At 32.6% G+C, this 22029-nt stretch overlaps 1 protein-coding gene across 1 annotated transcript in view; it reads left to right on the top strand.

The window, feature by feature from the left end:
* Positions 1 to 22029, top strand: part of LOC145298400 (atrial natriuretic peptide receptor 1-like) — a 186640-nt gene that overhangs the window by 141492 nt on the left and 23119 nt on the right. The window contains exons 16-20 of the mRNA XM_080144315.1: positions 1127 to 1276; positions 3826 to 4003; positions 8113 to 8253; positions 12825 to 13017; positions 17199 to 17388. Coding sequence (XP_080000441.1) covers positions 1127 to 1276; positions 3826 to 4003; positions 8113 to 8253; positions 12825 to 13017; positions 17199 to 17388 — 852 coding nt within the window. The remainder of the gene's footprint in view (positions 1 to 1126; positions 1277 to 3825; positions 4004 to 8112; positions 8254 to 12824; positions 13018 to 17198; positions 17389 to 22029) is intronic.

Genomic DNA, 22029 nt, shown 5'->3' with positions numbered 1-22029 from the left:
CCACATTATCAAGGCCAAGAGGCCACTCAAGGATAAGGGTTAAAGAGTGTACAGTAGAAATTGGACAATATAGTAATCATTAGTAATGAAAATTTGGTAAATTTGATAACTTATATGGAACGGCTCATCAAGAACTTATTTACGTTAGACTTGAAGACAACCATATTGTAGTCAGCCGGAAAGCAGGAAAACGGAAGACAATTCCACAGGCGTGCAGTTCTAAGAAAGAAGCTTTGTTCATGGAATCTACGTTTAGGTTTAGGTACAGATAAAGAGTGGGTGGAATTATTGATAGTGTTTACAGCTAGACGAGTGTTTCTTGTGAAAGTTTGGCGAGGGGGGACCATATGTATTATCCATCATCTGTCCGTTTAAGCTTCCATGTTTTCATTGCATTTTCTATCAAATTGATTATCTTACCTGTTTTTTTTTGTTTTTTTTTTTGTACATTCCCAGGAATTCTATTATCCTTGCCTGCGGTATTCTATCATATGCTTTCTTATAGTCTGTCCATGCCATGGCTTTTAACCTCCTTCAGAATCCTTTGGTCTATGTATAATAGGTCACGTGTTCCTCTTTTTCGGTTTTGACATCCTTTCTGTTCCTCTGAGAGTAGTCCGCGGTTATGAAGGGAATGATGAATTTGTCTCTTTAGTTGTGCAATAATAATAATAATAATAATAATAATAATAATAATAATAATAATAATAATTATTATTATTATTATTATTATTATTATTATTATTATTATTATTGGCTTACAAGGAGCTTTCACACAGGTCATCAAAGATCTCTCCTTGAAAACAGCCCGTGGTGTTTCCTGGAAGTTGAGTGACAACAAGCCCCCCCCCCCCAGATTTCCAGTACTCTTCACCTCTTTCGATAGTATTTGCAAATAAATTTGCGTTATCGCAACAGCCGCTTTCCATTGATTCCTCGTCGGCAATTGCCATTGCTCCTCACTGGAATTTGAGGGGCAATAAGCTTCCCCAATGCCCCAGTTTTCTTCGCACTTATCCAGCGGAGATCTGGCCAGTGTATTATTATTATTATTATTATTATTATTATTATTATTATTATTATTATTATTATTTGTCTTTTTTTTTTCATTTATTTTTTATTTCAGCCTTACTTTGGACAGCACCTGAAATATTGCGCGTACATGAACCACCTTCCCGTGGAACACAAGAAGGTGATGTTTACAGCTTCGGAATAATTCTTCATGAAATAGCGTTCCGCCACGGACCATTTCCAGCAGAAAGGATGATCTCAAAAGGTTTGTGAAAAAAAGCAGACATGTTTATTTCAATTCACCTGCATGACACCCTTTCTACAATAAACATTAAATTATTTCAGCATTGCAGATCATTCTCCTCGTCTAAGTTTTTGTTATATTCACAATGTTCCAATCATTGTACTTCCCGCCCTTCTTCAGATGTCAGTTTATCGTGTTACATAATGGAGGGGCCCTATGTCAATAGTTAGTTAGTTAGTAAGCTAGTGTGTATTTTGACAAGAGTCGAACTAAGTATATATCGTGATGACACGAAACTTTGAAACACAATCGTTCCAATAGTTTAAATCATAGATGGGTGACATGTACGGTCACAGTACTGGACGACAGGTTAAACAGAATACGTACAACAGGGCAGGAAAGTAAAGTAATGACATCATGTTAGTTTTTTACTCAGCTTCACTCCAAGCAAAGCATTTTACCACTTGGACGTAAGGGGATACTATTTGAGACCATAATTGGAGAAGATGAACAAGTGTTGGTTTACGTTACATTTAAACTTCTGCATATCAGCACAGTTCTGGAAGCAGGCAGCAGGAAAGGAATTCCAAAGTCTAACTGCTTGAGGAAAAATCTACTAGAGTAGAAACTTTCTGGCATTTAGGAACCTCAACAATGAAAGGGAGTGATTTTGTGGGTAAGCGGGTTTGTCGGGGTTATGTACGTTGAGTGGGGGCACAAGTGCAATGAGTTCATCAGAGCACATTCCATTAAAATACTTGTAAATCAGGGCAGATTTAAATACTTGTAAAACAGACACAAGGATGTAACATTATGGCGATGGAACAGGAGTTGGAGCTTGGTTGACAAAGCGGAACCTATTAGATTGGACACTCTTCTATGAACCCTATCCAGGTCGTCAGTTTGTGTCGTTAACCAATAGACCAGCGTCACTTCTCGATACATTTAACAATATGCTGTTATAGATTTCAAAGTTGTGTCAAGTAAATAAAGTAAAGTTATAAATATTCTTACACAATACGAATCAACCTTTTGTTTTCAGTCGTATTGTGTAGAAGCATAAAAATTTATTTAAGTAAATTTAAAAAAAAATTTTTGTTACTCGTTGAGAAAGGGTTATTTTAACATAAAAACAAAATTAAGACACGTTGTATTTAATTAAATACAAGTGTGTATCTATGAAGGATGATAGCAATGCAGAAAAAATCGAAATGGTGAAAGAAATTATGAACGAAAAAATAAACAATCGGAAACAGAGATTAAGTTGCTAATCTTCACAAAAATTATTTTTCAAAAATTCTTTCAAATCATTAAATACGGAAAAACACTGTTAAATATTAATAAAAGATATTCAGAATGATGTAATATATAATTAAAAATTATTTTTTATTTTTATTAAAAAATAAGTTAAAGTTTTATTGAAGTAAAAATATTTTATAAATTGTTCGTGAAAAAGGACTGTTTTAATGGTATTTAATTGCTCCCCCTTGAGAGCAATATGTGACACAAGGTCGTTTTTAATTTGGAGGAAACTCAGCTCCCCAAATAGAGGCACTCTGTCAGTAGGCAAAAATAAAAATTGTCTTAGTACAAAAGGGCCTCTCCTACATTTACTAAGGATAAATTAACTTAAGTATAGTATCTGAACAGATACTACACATAGATCTAAAAGATTATTTTATTATGTTTTATTAGTTTTGTAACAGATATATTTATTTATGAAAAACACTTCTTGTATATTTCTATTTTCTTTAGTTAAGAATTATTATAGTTCATCTTTTCACTTTACATCGTCTAACGACCCTGATGTCTAACTGTCCCGTGGAGAGGCATTGTAAATAGGTACAATATGATGACATGGTGTAATATTTACCAGGGCAGACATTTGGTAATGGTCAAATACACCAGCAGCAAAAAATGCGACACTTTGCTGCATGAATTATACATAACTGAACGAAGCGTGGCTACAAACAGTCAGGAAGTTGCGTAGGTGACCTGCCAAAAAAAAGCCTTAGTTACATTGGTTTATGAAGGCAACACACACGCACATACACATATATATCTATCTACCTACCTATCTATCTATCTATCTATCTATCTTTCAATATATATGTGTGTGTGTGTGTGTGATGAAAAATGAATATCCGCTGTGTTGATAGGAAAGGTCCTGTCACATGGGCTGTGAAAACTCTTGATAAGTTGATTGTTCCACGCGCTGACGAAGCCTAGTTTGTGCAACATTGTAATTGATTAACTATTATATACTTATGCCAACACTGAGGGCTGTAACAATTGTACGCAAGGTGTTACTAATAAAAGACCAACTTATTTTGAAAATGAGTAAATTCTTGTGTGTCGATTCCTTCTAACGTGGTATCTTTAAAGACATCATATATAACAAATACTGAAATTTTGTGTTCGTTTATTTTCGATCTGAATTTTTTCAGTTGCAGTAAAAAGAACAGAAGTTACACACGATCATTAACAATTTTATAATTTTTGGTCTAATTTAATCCCAATTATCTTAACGGTTATTATTACCAGTTGTGTCCGTATTCTTTCTCCCTAAGACATTGTCGGCAGAGTTCGTAATGGTGAGTCGGTTCCATTCCGACCTTTGCGATTTCGAGACACGGACGTCGATCCTTCTATAACGAATTTAATGGAAATGTGTTGGGCGGAAAACCCAAATCAAAGACCGGACTTCAACGGAATTAAAGCGTATCTGAGAAATCATAATAAAGACACGTAAGTCTCGAATCCACATTTGTTATCATTTTTTATTTTCTCGTTTGTTATCCTTTGTTATCTCATTTCTTATACTTCATCATCTCATCTGCTATCTTTTGTTATCACATTTGTTATATTTTTTCATCCAATCTGTTATCTTTTATAATATTATTTGTTATCTAATCTGTTATCTTTTACCATCTCGTCTGTTATCATTTGTTATCCTATTTGTTATCTTTTATTATATAATCCGCTATCCTTTATCATCTCATTTGTTATCGTTTGTCAGTCTCTCTGTTTTTGTTTATCATCCCATTCGTTATTTGTCATAACATCTGTTGTATTTTATCATCTAATCATGTTTCCTTTATCATCATATTTGTCGGTCCTGGATATGACCTTAAACTATATCCGATGGTGAGAGGCCCCACCTTGCGGGCCTTGGGGAGTGTGGAGCCACCCTTTAATTGCCATTGCTCCAAGGTCCACTCTGGCGTGGAGTCGTAGTACCTGTTAGGGTCCCAACTATGGGTTAAATAGAAACCGACTTGAACAAAACAAATATATTCTATTACAAATTTTTCTTCAAAATCACCGGATCCGCCATTAAATAACATGGAAAGGGTTTATATGCCGTAAAACAAAAACAACCATCTTATTTGTCATCTAATCTGTTATCTTTTATCGTCTCTTATGTTATCATTTGTTATCAGATATCTCATCTTTTATCATCTCATCTGTTAACCTGTATCATCTCATCTTGTAATCTTTATCATCTCATCTGTTAATCTTTATCATCTCATCTGTTAACCTTTATCATCTCATCTGTTAATCTTTGTCATCTCATCTGTTAACCTTTATCATCTCATCTGTTAGCCTTTATCATCTCATCTGTTAACCTTTGTCGTCTCATCTGTTAACCTTTGTCGTCTCATTTGTTAACCTTTATCATCTCATCTGTTAACCTTTGTCGTCTCATCTGTTAACCTTTATCATCTCATCTGTTAACCTTTATCATTTCATCTGTTAACCTTTGCCATCTCATCTGTTAACCTTTGTCATCTCATCTGTTAACCTTTCTTATCTCATCTGTTAACCTTTATCATCTCATTTGTTAATCTTTATCATTTCATCTGTTAACCTTTGCCATCTCATCTGTTCACCTTTGTCATCTCATCTGTTAACCTTTCTTATCTCATCTGTTAACCTTTATCATCTCATCTGTCAACCTTTATCATCTCATTTGTTAATCTTTATCATTTCATATGTTAACCTTTTTCATCTCATCTGTTAACCTTTATCATCTCATCTGTTAACCTTTATCGTTCTTTATTTACAATTGCCTCGCCATGAAAAGAGCGCTTATTTATTTTATAAATAACCAAATTTTTCTTAGAATGGAAAGGAAATTCGAAACTCAGCGAACCGTATGAAAAATGAAGAACGTGGTAAATAGAAGCCTCACACTGTATGCAATATTCTTGAAGTGTGCAGACATGCACAACGCAACATTTTTTCTGAAGATGCATGGATGCATACCGTGAGCGGCAGACCTGCAATGGCACGACATTTAGCTAGGAGAAGAAACTACTCTTGAAACTATTAATAGCTTCTTGAAAACGAGGTTTCATGCTGACAAATGAAACTGTAGAATTAATTTCCAATCCAGATAACAAACCCTTGGAATTCACTGTTTGAAACATTCGATACTAATTTAAAATTTAACGGTTAGAAAGATCAGTTGAGTGTTAAATTGTTTTTAATAAATATTGCTATTTAATAAAAATTGAATTTTTTTTTCTTTCAAATTTTGGAATAGTAAGATATCCAGCTTCAAGAAATTGGACAGTTGTGTTTTGTTTTTATTCTTCCTGACCTTTTCCTTCCCCATATATGCCATGGTGGTTGTAATCCCTGGCATGACTTGAGATATTTGGAGTTAAGTTTATCATTTCCAAATAAACGCTGTGTGGGGTTTACCCTAAATACGATGATATCTAGATATATATTCCAACGAAATGGTTAGATTATATTAGTTTAGTTTATGTGAACCTTAGTGACAGATGGATCTTAGGACCTTAGGATAATAGATTGTTTGCGTTGGTTAAGAACATTTGTTGGCATTTGTTAAGAGTCGTACTTCTTTGTTTATAAAGCCATTCGGCGGAAGTTATGTCAGACAAATTTTAAGGTACGGATGACCAACACTATATAATGTAGTTTTTTTTAAAGCAAATATAAAAATAGAAGTTTTATTCAAACAGTCTTTATTTGAACTTTTATCACAAAATTATAATTCAAATATGTTTATGCACTGTTTTTTTTTTTAATCAATCATCAGGTGTTGGTAATTTTTTCCACATCAAACATAAAACTAGAACTGTTATAAAATATTTATTAACTGTTTTTTTAATATATTAATGAACTGTTTTTTCCAATAGTATGTTTATTAACTGTTTTTTTTAATTTAATAGAAAAATCAAACAAAAAAATTAAACAAAAAACGATCCATAAATATGTTAAAACAAAATCTCGTTGAAAAATTAACAGTTCATCAATGTTTTTTTTAATAGCAGTTCTATTTTTATGTTTGATATCAACCGCTCTGTTTTTTGATTAAACATATTCATAAACATATTTTTATTATAAAGGTTATATTTTTGTTATAAAAGTTAAAATAAAGACTTCTTTTTTTAAAAATTTGCTTTAAAAAATGTTACATTATATACAGTGTTGGTTATCCGTGCCTTAAAATTTGTCTGACGTCACTTCCGCCGAATAACATTATAAACAAAGAAGTGCGACTCTTAAAGAAACCCCGTTTGTTTGTCCGCTTGACATTTATAAATAAAAAGTACGTTTTACTTTTTAATTTATTTCAACAAATCTGTCTAGACCTATAAAAATAGCAATATTTGTGTATGTGTTTTCTATAAAGAAAAAGCTATAGCATCTTCATAAAATCTAAATGCGTACCCGTATGTAAAAATTACCGGTAAAGACATTGGAATTTGTCGTGAATCTATAAGTTCACCTATAAAAGGGGGGGGCATAAAGATAGGACTTTCCTTAAACATCAAATATATCATATTTTGATGAAATTTAAACCATACATATAAAAGTTTATGGGGAAGACAATGGAAGTGGTCACAAATCTCTAGGTGTACTACTAAAGAAGCTACGAGGACTAAACTTCATTTAAAACTTAAACCTACTTCAGATATTTTTGTCATAGCCGCTAATCGTTCTCTGTGAATTTTGAAATTGATTAAATAAAAAGTTTAGTCCGAAATTTCTGGAATCTGGAAGGTTCTCAAGAAAGGCGCAATAGCAAAATAATGATTTTGTTTTGTGTTCCGGGCGTTGTGAAAAAATTCTGAAAACAATCTTGGAGTAGAAGGAATGCAAGACACTGATAAAGAATAATATATTTGTGAAGTTATGATACGAGAAATGTCTTTACAAAGCTAAGTGTTTTCGCGACTTAGTTAAAAGACGAATTTATTAAGAAAATTAGTCACTTTAACGTCTCAACAAGACGCCCTCCCCTGAATGTGCCCAATTAAGTAAAGGCTCATAAAAACGGAGCAGTTCATATAACATCTTTACTGAAGAGGGGCTACATTTAAAAGAGGACAAACTAAGGCCTTCGTCCTGTCAAAGTAAATTTTCTGTTGTTTGGTCAAACGGAATTTTCTTGTTCAATCAGATGAAACGATTTTAGATTATAGGAGGTTAGAGAAGTTCATTGTTACAATAGATGAAGGGAGATAATCTGTTTTAGACAAAGGGAATTAACTCTATTTGTAAAACGACCGGATAGTACAATTGTCGCTTTTTTATGGCGGGATGATTGTAAATTAATATCACTCATTATGTAACATAACGCTTAAACCTCTCAAGGAGAATCATTGGTCCAATATTAATCGTCTGTAACAAAGCGGACGAATGTTTGGAGTGGGCGTGTTGTGAGATTTTCTACATTAAAAACCGACTGTGTCTAATATCCATCCGGCGGGGATAACTAAATAGGAGACTTTTCATTGATATTGTGAGTCGATGTCACGTCATTCAACTTCAGGTTGGGCGTACGAACTTATACATCGCAAATGACTGAATCGTTTCAGAGTTGGAAACATTATGGATATTATCCTGAAAAGGATGGAGAGATATGCCATCAACCTTGAGGATCTTGTGGAACAGCGTACGCAGGCATTGTTGGAAGAAAAAAAGAAAACAGACCGATTACTCTATCAGCTTTTGCCAAGGTACGTATTACATTTCAATAGTTTTGCTTGGTGATGTCTGTTCATCTCTCTATGTTTAATTCTATAACTGGCCTTAACAACATTCCAATATTACTGCTAAAAAAAGCCGCGATTAGAACTATCTGCCAAAGCAGTTTAAACTCTGCCTCATGGGGAACAGCTTCTCAAAACATCGGAAAATTTCGTCAGCCTACACAGTATTTAAAAATATTCTGCATCTCACTACAGATCAATGAATCTCCTGTGTCATAAGTTGCTCGAATCCATAATAAATAGAAAAGTTGTAACCTATCTCACGAAAAACAACCTACCCAGTGACAAGCAATATGAGCTCCGTCTTGCGAGATCTACAACTAGCTATAATATCACACTGGATCAATGTATCTATCTTCGTTTCTAGAGCAATATCTTTTGACATACGAGTATCAAAGGCATTTAATAGGATTTATTATAAAGGTTTACTTAACAAGATTGCCAGCTACGAGGTATCTGGAAATGTTCTCTTAGCCACAAAGTCCTTTCTCTTTGATATATTTATTAAAGCAATGGTCCGAAGCACAGTATCATCGCTGGCATGCCTCAAGAATTCATCCTGAACCCAATTCTCTTCTTAATCTTCAATCGTATTCTAAGATCATTCGTCGACATTTATGTAGACGACACTAGCAGAGAGATTTTAGATCGGTTGTTTCACTCTTAGCGATATTCAAAGTTTCCTTATAGCATTATCGGTGATACGTCGCGTACCATCTTCCATACACTTTTGTAATTTATATATCACCTGTTTCTGGGAATGACTTTGTTTATTAGATTTGACCACTATATTCAGTGTGCCTACGTAAAAACTTTATGCTAGCCGAGTTAATCGCTATAGATATACGGCCACTAATATATATATATATAGCACTCATATAATCACATATACGAATTACTGTGTAAGCCACTAATCTGTTTTAACTTATCTTTTGTTTTTATCTGAATATATGTCTTCTGTATAAAATGTCGTCATGTTGTCACTCTTGTCATGGAAAACAAAACGCTGAAGTGTCGCGTGCGGACATGCGTAATAATACACAGGGGACTTCTCAACACGTATTTGAAATATGAATACGGTAACGAGATACTCCAAGGTGATCGGTTAGATAGGATAGTGATTGGGAATTATAATCTAAGTGGTAATAAGATGTACGTTAGGATCGATGTGTAGATAGAGGTCGCTTTTGTTGTTTTAACATTTTAAAGTTTAGATGGAAAATAGAAACATGCAAAACAAGTGACAACGAATATTTTAAAGCAACTTTATTAATTGTCTTTGTTAGTTAGGTCGAAGAAAAAGATAATGTAGAAAAAAACAAGAAGGTCAATAGTGGAAACATGAGTCGATGTGTATGCAGTCCTGCGGGAGGAGAAAAGAGCTCATGTAGCCGATAGCCATGATGCTTCTTTGTCTTCTCGTATTAGTTGACCAAAGGCCCGGGCGGGTTCCGTTGCATCCCAATAGAGAAGTGTTTGTTAGCACCGAAAGCCAGAAAAGAAGTAGAAGAGAAAGTTGCCGTACGTTTAACCATTTTCTGTCACGTGCTCAGTTCGTCAGAGAGATGGCGTCTGATTGGGCATGCCAGAAGAGAAGCTGACTGCTAGCACCAATCAGCACGGTGTTTACAAACTAAATATATTCAAAATCTCAAACTGCGAAGTGTTGCTGTGGCTAGAAATATATGATAATGGTTTATTGTTTGAGTCTTTGGATTAATAAGTTTGTGAAAAGAAAAAAAGAAAAAAAGAAACAATTTTCAGAATTACGGTTATCGATCGAGAGAGAATAAAAGAGATATATTTGAGATCAATATAAGCAGACGTTCCGCCTTATGCTCCGTTTACTGGTATCTGGAAAGCTGATTGCTTATGTAAATCTGATTGTACCAAGAGAATGTCGGCATCCCATCACAATGCGAGTTGCCTTCAATAAGTTTCCATACATTTTTCGTATGGGTCCTTTTATTGATAGTACATACACGAAACTCTAGTCTCCTTTAAAGTTACCTCACCCGGCTGCAATGCACTTGTACTGTTCCATATGAAAATCCTCTTGTGTGTCACAGCCGCTTTCATCTTCTCAATTGTCTCATAATTACAGCCTTTAAGGTGATCGTTGAGCTTAGCGAATAACCAAAAGTCACAGGGAGCGAGGTCTGGACTATAGGGAGTGTGAGAAACTGTCTTGATGCTCATCTTGGTCAAATAGACTGTGGAATGGTACATTCGCACAAATATTCCGCATCTTCAGTTCATCGCGAGTAATTATGTGTACAGTTCTTACACTGACATCAGACTGTGCACGTCCAACTATAAAAAATCTTTTTTGTTTCGACTTTTAATTTGCTAAGGGAGGTTTCTCGCATTGTGAGCTGTAAAAGAACAGGATTTAACACGATAGTATAGTGAACAAAGTTTTCTTTATAAATGAAATGCATATAATGCAATACAATGCAATATAATGCAATACAATGCAATATAATGCAATACAAAGCAATATAATGCAATACAATATAATGCAATACAATATAATGCAATATAATGCAATACAATACAATGCAATACAATGCAATATAATGCAATACAATGCAATACAATACAATATAACGCAATACAATGCAATATAATACAATATAATACAATACAATACAATATAATGCAATACAATATAATACAATACAATATAATGCAATACATTACAATATAATACAATACAATACAATGCAATATAATGCAATACAATATAATACAATACAATGCAATATAATACAATACAATATAATACAATACAATGCAATATAATACAATACAATATAATACAATACAATGCAATATAATGCAATACAATACAATATAATGCAATACAATGCAATATAATACAATACAATGCAATATAATATAATGCAATATAATGCAATACAATGCAATATAATAAAATACAATATAATGCAATACAATGCAATATAGTACAATATAATGCAATGCAATATAATACAATACAATGCAATCTAATGCAATACAATATAATGCAATACAATATAATACAATACAATGCAATATAATGCAATACAATATAATGCAATACAATGCAATATAATACAATATAATGCAATACAATGCAATATAATACAATACAATATAATACAATACAATGCAATATAATGCAATACAATATAATGCAATACAATACAATATAATGCAATACAATACAATATAATGCAATACAATGCAATATAATGCAATACAATGCAATATAATATAATGCAATATAATGCAATATAATGCAATACAATGCAATATAATACAATACAATATAATGCAATACAATACAATATAATGCAATACAATGCAATATAATGCAATACAATGCAGAGGTATAAGAGATAGACACAAACTAAAGTTATTTAAGACATATAACGACCGAATAAGCTATGTAGACATTTCATTATCAATACAGTATATATCTATTATTTTTCATATTCCATTCTTGCATTAACTGTATATACCCAGCGTAAACCGGTTGAAACATACTGGCAGGCAGAGAGTTTACTTACATACTATTTAAGATACACTAAATATCCTAACTTCTTATGATTTTCGTGAAAGTGTACCACATTTTTGATTCATGGAAGCATGAAACACATCCATTTTCGTCTTTGAAAATCAAACGGGAAATAACTCTCATAGCTTAAAGGGGAATACTTCTCATAGCTTAAATAAAAAACTTACTTCCGTTCTTAAATGCAACTGGTGTCGGATAATAATAATAATTGTAAATAAATGAAATTAAATATAAACTAAATTAAAAATCTAATATATAAGCAGCAATATGTCTGTCTATCGGTCTCTATATTTTCAAACTATGTGCATTCATCTAAGTTTATTTTTAATTTTCAATTTGGTAACATCACCAGCTTTGAATGCTACAGTTTCGGTTTCGATTCTAGCTGATGGCATCTAAATACATTTTTTTTTACTTTTGAAATCACGTCGCTATAATAATATATAAGAAATCTGAACAAATTTAAATATCATATTCAAGCGCATTTTATGCCCGGGCGAAGCCCCCCCCCTTTCCCGTGATAAATAAAATAAATCAACTTTAAATAATATTTTGAAATACAACAATTAAAACAATTCTATTACAACAAACAATTAGTAATATGGAGCTAATGACATCAAGCCAATTATTAAAATAGATTTTATTTAATGTAATATGCAAATGAGATTTTCTTTGAATAAATTGTATATAAAGAAATCATTTTGGAATGCAAGTGTGTAAACATCCGTCTTCAAAATGGAGATTAATTTGTGAAACATTATACCTTTAGTATATATAAATCAAATCGCAAACAAACAGACAGGAATACGATTTTATTATATTAAATCGTGTTCTAACTTTCATCAGCATGGTTAGATGGAAGTTCGGTGTTGTATAATATTTCGGGTAAATTTATCTTCTTCAGGTATGTGTTTGACTTTAGTTAAAATGCGAATTCGTTGTTGTAAGTCTTATGTCTTATATTTGTTTCCAGATCCGTGGCTGAGCGCCTTAAAGTCGGTGAAACGGTTTATCCAGAAGTGTTCGAATCAGTGACGATTTTCTTCTCTGACATTGTGGGCTTCACCACACTGTCCGCTCTCAGCACACCTATGCAAGTTGTAGACCTACTCAACGAGCTTTACACTCTGTTTGACGATATTATAGGCCAACACGATGTTTATAAGGTAAGAAAAAGATAGAAATAGATAGATAGATAAATACATAGATAGAGAGAGAGAGAGAAAGAGAAAGAGAGAGAGAAAGGGAGAGGGAGAGGGAGAGGAGACGACAACTTTCAAATAGGTTGTATACAATATACAGGACAGGTCAGAAGTGACCGGGTGTCAAATCATTTTTAGTTTAAATAAAATTTATTGATGCGTAATACTTTTTCAAATTTATTTATTTTATATACATTGATTGTTTTGTTTTACGGCATATCAACCCTTTTCATGTTATTTAATTCCGAATCCAGTAATTTTGGAGAAAAAAAGCTTCACGTTCTTTATATCTTCAAATATTTATTCATAATGTTTGGTTTGATTGTTATGTAGAGGAAGATTGTTGTTTCGTTTTAGTTTGCAGAACATGATTGAGTTCTAGCAAAGGAAATTAAAATGAAAACAATTGCATCACTATTTAATGCATTCTAGGTCAGGACGTGGGTATCTACAGACAACTTCGTTTGGTAGCACCAGCGTATATACACTGACCTCACATATTTCGAACACCATATAATTGTTTTGCAACTCGGCGCCGATACTCTTTTTACATTTGGTCATACTGAGTTGTAGACGACAAAACGTTTGTCCGTGGATGACTATGTATATTATTATTATTATTATTATTATTATTATTATTATTATTATTATTATAATGAAAATAATAATAATAAATTAAAAAGGCGGTCAATTTTTTTAAATTTGACCCCTACTATGACCCCTTAACATTTATTGTTTTAGCTCAAATCAAATTATTAAGTTAGATCCATGTCCAATGAACCTATATCTAAAATTTCAAGTGTTTAGACCCAAAATTATCAGAGGAATTTGGAAGAGTTATCAAAGGTCAAATCGTTGAACTTTGACCCCTTAACAGCCGAATTTCTGGCCGAAAACGGATTACAAAGATTTTCCAAAATCTCAGTACCCTGTATATCAAATTTCGAGTCTGTAGACTTAAGACTGACAGTTATTGCGTATGGAAATGTACACACACACACAGGGACACACACACACACACACACAGAGATACACACAGACACGTTCACTTTTATATATATACTAGCATTTCGGCCCGTTGTTGCCCAGGTGTTTGGATGTGTCTGTTGAACAAAAAAAAAATGTGGAAGTAGGAAGGCAGGCTCGAACCCGTACCGCGAAGGAGGAAAAGAACGAGGTAAAAACCTAACGTCTATGCTGTTACAACCACCGCCAAACCGGAAGTGACATTTTTTAAAATTAAGGCTAGACAATCTAAAGGAGAGGATAACTTTAAAAAATATCGGCGAAAAAAGTGACCGCCCCCGTAGAAAAGTGCCTAGTTGAAGGGGAAAATAGTAATGTTTTTAGCCAATTTTTCGATATTTGTCGTATGAAAGGTCGACCTTTAAAACGATACTTATCTTGATAAAATCCGTCGCCTCTATTGAAAGTTTTAGGCAGACATGCAAACAGACATACATACATACATTTATATATTGGTAACTAAAAATTTTCGACCCAAACCGATGAAAAAGCTTTCCCTATTTCTGAATACCCTTTATGTAAAATTTCAAATATTTAGACCAGAAATTGTCTGAGTAATTTGGAAGAGACCGCAGAGGTCAATTTTTTTTTAATTTGACCCCTTAACATTTATTGTTTTGGGCTCAAATCAAGTTATTAAGTTAGATCCATGTCCAAGGAACCTATATCTAAAATTTCACGCGTTTAGACCCAAAATTGTAGGAGGAGTTTGGTAGAGTTCTCAGAGGTAAAATGTTGAACTTTGACCCCTTAACAGCAAAATTTCTGTTCGAAAACCGATCACATCGATTTTCCCAAATTTCAGTACCCAGTATATCAAATTTCGAATCTGTAGGCTTAAAATTGACAGAGTTATTGCGTAGGGAAATGTACAAAGACACACATACACTTTCACTTTTATATATATATAGACTAGCATAGGTGCCCGGCGTTGCCTGGGCGTTTGGACGTGTATGCTGAGCAAAAAAAAAAAGGTCAATTTATTTGACCCCTATTATGAATCCGTTAACATTTATTGTTTTGGGCTCAAATCAAGTTATTAAGTTAGGTCCATGTCCAAGAAACCTATATCTAAAATTTCAAGTGTTTAGACCCCAAATTGTCGGGGGAGTTTGGTAGAGTTCTCAAAGGTCATATCGTTGAACTTTGACCCCTTAACAGCCAAATTTCTGGCCGAAAACCGATCACATAGATTTTCCCAAATCTCAGTACCTTGTATATAAAATTTCGAGTCTGTAGACTAAAAATTGACAGAGTTATTGCGTAGGTAAATGTACACAGACAGACACACAGACAGATACACAGACACGTTCACTTTTATAGATAGATAGATAGATTTGTTTAACAAAAATATATGCGTATACATAAATATATATGGAAACAATTTTGTGTTTACTATAAACTTTTTTCGCAAATATTATGCAAGTATAAATCATGTAGAATATCTGCATGAATATAATTACAGGTAATAGTTAACTAAAGATGATTATCCCATTAAAAAACCAAAGCAACTAATAGGGAATTAATTAAAATAAATGTTTAAAAGAATATGCAAATTAGTTAGATCGTTTGCTAGTGAATCCAATTCCACAACCAAGATATAAGAAAATTGTATTGTCTTTTTAAATAAATAGAAAAGATGGTTTTTAATATATCAATACACACAAAAGAAAACCGGATTTATAGGAGTATAGAAGATAGATAGATAGATTTTCAGTATTGACTTCTATTAGAAAATGTGATTGATTAGCATAATTTAAATAGAAATTTTACCGAATTCAAGTATAAATTATTTAGTAAGTAAACAAACGTCTGTTTTAATTTTATTTAACATAATTACATTTTAATTAATGAGAATATTCTTCAGAATTGACTTAATTATATTTAAATAGATTTGTACATAACTTAAATGTTCAAGTTAATAAACTAATTTTGTGATAAATATTTCCTTATAGTATAACCAGTATAGGTAGAGCTCACTGTTTCCTGGGAGAAAACATGCCCTGTTTTATATTCTTCCTCCCAGCCTTGAACCCAATATTACTAATTAGAATATAATGTTTTTTAATTTTAGCTGATTTTGTTAAGAAGAAAAAGGGAAATGCATTTATAGAAATGTAGAGTTGGCAAGCGGTGAAGTAAACCTAGTTATCATAGAAAATATATAAATCCTGTGTAATTGGGTAGCGGGTAAGTGCATGTTTATGTGAGAGTGAAAATTCCTCCTAATTTCTCTTTTCTAAATACGACATAACAAAATTAGATTTAATTATTGTGATTGAAAAAAAGGCAAGCGTATTTTGCATGACACTAACCAATTCAGAGCAAAAATAAATGAGGAAACTATTGCTTTTTTTTAGCATTTGTTTATTAAACTATTCTATTCATAGTCAGCTCTGCAAAACGTTCAGATTAAACAGTCGTCTAGCTACAACCACTGACAACAATTTCACTCACTTTCGTTTTGTGCCTATATCTAAAGGAAAATTAAATAAGCAAAGCTTCTTGACTAGAACTGTCCTCTGGCGGAACTCTGTACCGCGATTTTGCTTTCCAACTGACTACAACATGGTGGTCTTGAAGTTCAATATAAACATTCTTGTTGATCCGTCCCCTTAAATAATCAAATGCCATCCAATTTCCACCAGTACTGATCATTACACTGTTGTCGCACTAACCACCCTACACCTTATCCTCGAGTGACCTTCATGTCTTGATAAGTGATGACACTCTTGTAAAAATATTTTTTTAAAATGTGATAGATTATTACCATGATGCATATCCGTGGAGCCACGAGCGGTAGAGCGAAAGTATATGAACCTAGTGTAAATAGGCAGGGGCAAAGTAGATGTTTATGAAAACAAAGTAAATGTTTATAAAGCTTTTTTAATTACATGAGAATAAAATTAAATATCGATTTGAATACAAATACTTAAATTGATTGCGAGTGAAAAATAAATTTGCCTTCTTTATGACATGAACAATTCTCTAAGAGCAAAAATGAACAACAAAACATTTTTTAAGCCTAGTATTTGTTTATTAAACTATTCAACCAATCAAGTAGGGGAAAATACCACTTTACTTTATATATAAGAGATATATCCCTTTTTTAATTTCAGGTAGAAACTATAGGAGACGCATATATGGTAGCTAGTGGTCTTCCCCATCGTAATGGAGACTTGCACGCTGGGCAGATAGCTGATATGTCATTGAATATCGTCGGTTCCATACTCACGTTTCGCATTCGTCACATGCCAGAAAGACAACTGCAAGTACGCATTGGGATTCATACTGGTCCGGTGTGCGCAGGTAAGTTGAAAGATGACACTCAACAATCGTCTCGATAGAGGGCGCAGGTGATGAAATCGAAACCTGGTTCATTCATCCATGCTTTCCCCTACCTTATATCCCTCCCACTCTCTTTCTCACAATTTGTAGTCCCCTCTCTCTCTCATTCTTTGTCTGTCTGTCTGTCTGTCTGTCTCTCTCTCTCTCTCTCTCTCTCTCTCTCTCTCTCTCTCTGTTTAACACACAATGTCCGTTTTTAGATTATTTAATACGAAACATGATTTCTATTAAAATCGTCTCGTTGATTGGATTGGTTTTACTTACAGTGGTATTTTTAGGGCTATTCAATACTCAAACACAACACAGCTTTTGAGTGATTATATATATATATATATATATATATATATATATATATATATATATATATATATATATATATGAGTGCAACGTCTTGTCAGACGAGTGCCACTCCCTCAGATATTTAAAATCCATGAGCCCAAATGCCTGAGGGAGTATCTATACACGGATGATGTTACAGAATCTTAGCTTTGTACGACAGCTAAGTCTCTCTCTCGGCTCAAAATGTTGAGATCCAGCAACAAGCAAGAGCAAGATAGCCAGCAACAAATTAAACTGCAGACCAGCTCAATGCGGGTAATGGTCTTCCGCTTTATGTTTTTTTTTAAATCAGAGATTTGCTTCTCCTAGAAAGGTTGCCTTCACCACGGCTTACGGGAGTCCTCTCCACCCCAATACACATACACACACAAATATACACGGTGCTAGTTGGCCGTTGACCCAGAAAAAGAGTTCATTCGCCCTTTATATATATATACACACACACATATATGTGTGTGTGTGTGTACGTGTATATATATATATATATATATATATATGTATATATATATATATACATACACAGCCACACACACATATATGTGTGTGTGTGTACGTATATATATATATATATATATATATATATATATATATATATATATATATATATATATATATTAAAAGGTAAACAGTTACATTTGGTCGCTATGAACAGCCATCTGTTTAAGTCAGTGAGACTTCATCAGGCGGCCCTGAACCATCCTACGCTAAAGAAAAAGAAATAAATTGAACTTTTCAAAATAAATCAATAAACACAAATGTTATAAAAAAATGAAGAAATCATATTTCAACCATTTTGGAAAATCGGTTAAACATTACCACAATTTATATCAACAGCTTGATATACGGACGATTTAAATTTGAAGTTATTATAATTAGGGCGTATTTTAACCGAACTGTAGATTGTGTTGGTGTCTTGTTATCTAACAACCTCGTTGAGTTCATAAGTTCCTATTTTGAATATCTCAAGCTTGTATATATATATATATATATATATATATATATATATATATATATATATATATATATATATATACTAGACTACCCGTGACCCGTTGGGTCAGTATGTTATATTAGCTATGGAATTCATGTATGAGCGTGACACTTGTGACGTAAAGAAAATAGTTTTTTTTTGACATAACAGAAACATTTCTATGGAAGTATATTAAAATTAAAAAAAAATATACATAGATTTCTATGAGTCGTTCTGTTTATTATAATTGATTATTTTTGAAAAAAAAAATTACAGTACCTGAATTATAAGTGGTGGCCATACTTATAAGTAAATTCCAATTTTGATATATCTGCTTTTTTTTTTTAAATCGTTCATTTCTGTATTACGTTTAAGTTATTTTAAACCCCACTCATCCCATGTTAAATGATAATTTCGAAATAATAACGTTAATATTTCAGCGTCCCAATTGTTATTTTGTTTGTTTGTTTTTTTTTCGCGTTTAAATTATCCAAATAAACAATTTTTAATACTGTGTGCTTTTTTTTATATCGTTCATTTCTGTATTACGTTTAAGTTATTTTAAACCCGACTCTTCCCATATTAAATAATAATTTCGAAATAATAACGTTAATATTTCAGTGCGCAGGTCATGCGCGCATGCGCAACCGGATGTCGTAAACCGGAAAGGTCATTTGAGTTTTATAATTTATAGATATATATGTATATATATCTATAATAATAAGGTCAATGTGTGTGTGTGTGTGTGTGTGTGTGTGTGTGTGTGTGTGTGTGTGTGTGTGTGTGTCTGGTCACGAATAGGCTCCTATATGGTTGACTATTTAAAAAAACCGATTGCATATAATGATAGAAGATGTATCGAGACACAGGAATAGGTATGTTTGATCTGGCAGAACGGTGGTTCATTAAAATTGTGGGGTCTGCGTTCGCGCCTGGTCCACAAAGTATGGAAATAAAAATTAAAAAAAAACATTCACCAGTGTTTTTGATATAGATGTACATAAGAATACTTTGATAAGTGTGTTTTAACTTAAATAGGGATGGTATAATAAAATTGTGGGGTCAGCGTGCGCGCCTGGCTTCCATGGAATGGAAATAGGCACAAACTTTAATAAAGACTTTTCATATCTATTAGCGTAAGTATACTTTGATAATTATGTTTCAGTTTGAAGAAATGTGGTATAATAAAATTATGGGGTGTTCGTTCGCGCCTGACCTCCATAGAATAGAAATATGTCACAAAGTTTAACAAGGTTTTTTAATATAGATCCACAGAATATTGTAATAAGTGTTTCAATGTGAACATGTATGGTATGATAAATTATGGGGTTTATCTATTTTATTTTTACTTTCATCATATTTTGCTTTGGTTTTGATACCCCCAAATTCGAAGCTATCTTTTTACAACCCTTCCTTTTCATAACGTATCATACTTTCATAAATCAGAGTCCATTTTCTGTAGACTGTTTTTGAACCCAGTCAACGACGGGTACTTTTGCTAGTATATATATATATATATATATATATATATATATATATATATATATATATATATATATAGCTTTAAGTAAAAGAGAAAGATCAATTCCACAAAAGGAGACTCATCCGGATAATGCCAAGCTCAACAATAATTATTGGAGCTTATACAATAGGACAACAAGAGAATGAAATGAAGACACAAAACTATATATTGGTAGATATAGAATGGATCATTTATTGAATAATGGAATACAGGCACAATTTGGGTGATAGAAGGGACTCTTTATGCCAGGGCATTTCGAAGCCTAACGCTTCTCATCAGAAGAGTAGAGAAGGTGCTAGGTAGCATGGTGGGGATGCGGCGTCTAGCGTAAGGTTCGTTAGGGATGAAAAAGATTAAGAGGAATTATAGTGTTAGGGGACGCTTTAATGAATTCTTAATAAATAAGGAGAAGCTTATTATATATAGTATGATATATAAGAATATAAATTGTCTTTAACATAGTATTGAGATTAAGGGGTAAATGTGTTATGGCTGAATAGGGGGTGTATTGCTGCTGTAAGGTGATTTATTTTAACGGTTTATGGGGTGTCTATTTTCTATGGAGCGGGTAATTTTTTATTAATTTGGTGGGGGGTATGTAAGGATGTAAAACTGAAAGGTAATATGCTGCAATATATTTATAAGTTTCTACTGTTATGATATATGGCGTATGATCATAAGGGGTCGGTTGGAGATTAGGGTGGCAATGACTATGAGTGCGTATAACTTGATGTAAAAGGTTAAGTATACATATTGATGTTAAAATGGGGGAGTAAGGGAACCATAGCTACTTATGAGAGTGGTAAAAATATACCAAATAATAGTAGGGTAATTATAATAGTACGGAAGATAACAGTAATGACAATTATAATAATAGTAGTTATAATAAAGTTGGACATAAATTAGATGTAAAGTTAAATATGAAAAAAAAATTTAATATTAAGAAAAATAAAATAAAATAAATAAAATAAAAATAAAGGCAAAATTAAAAGTAAACATTAAATTTAAGCATTAAATATAATGTTACCAATAGTTGTGATAAAATTAAATTCCAAATTACTGTTCATGACAGTGAAGATGGAGATACTAGTAGCAATTATGGTGCAATAATAAATAATAATGATATCAATTATAATGAAGGTTATAATTATAATAATGATTTCAAAAACAGTATTAATAATAATAACAATAGTAATAGCGTAAAAAACAGTGCAGTAATAATAATGATAATGTTTCTACCACCAACTCCAAACATCACCACAACCATTACCACTAATAATAATGTAAGTACTGTTAATATTAAATTATTAGGCGTGCGTAAAAGAAAAGGATACAGATAGGTGGGAGGGGGGTTAAAATAGCAGGAAATGGGGTTTAGGGGTGAGGGGTGAGTGGACGCGTATAAATAAAGTAAAATAGAGAATATATATATATATATATATATATATATATATATATATACACACATATACGCATACACATACATATATCCGTATTTAAAAAAAATGAATGTATAATAAGCCGGGAAAGCGTAAATGCTCGGTGAACAAGGGCCCGTGGGTTAAATTAAAGGATTGCTTCATTGGGAACAGTAAATTTCAAGTGTCCACTTAAAAACTTCAAATTTCCTGGAGTTCGATTAGAAGGCCATCAAATTTATGTTTATATAGACAGGCCAGTCCTAGAAGGTTGAATACATACTTTTTCGTTTATGAACACGAGGTACAGGTCCATCGAATCGCCATAACTGCTTATGTAGTAGTATTAATCT

The sequence above is a fragment of the Euprymna scolopes genome, chromosome 2 (genome assembly GCF_053919585.1).
Source record: "Euprymna scolopes isolate OS-2025 chromosome 2, ASM5391958v1, whole genome shotgun sequence".
Classification (NCBI taxonomy): domain Eukaryota; kingdom Metazoa; phylum Mollusca; class Cephalopoda; order Sepiida; family Sepiolidae; genus Euprymna; species Euprymna scolopes.
Note: the sequence above shows the minus strand (reverse complement) of the source record. Positions and strands in the feature narration are given on the sequence as shown.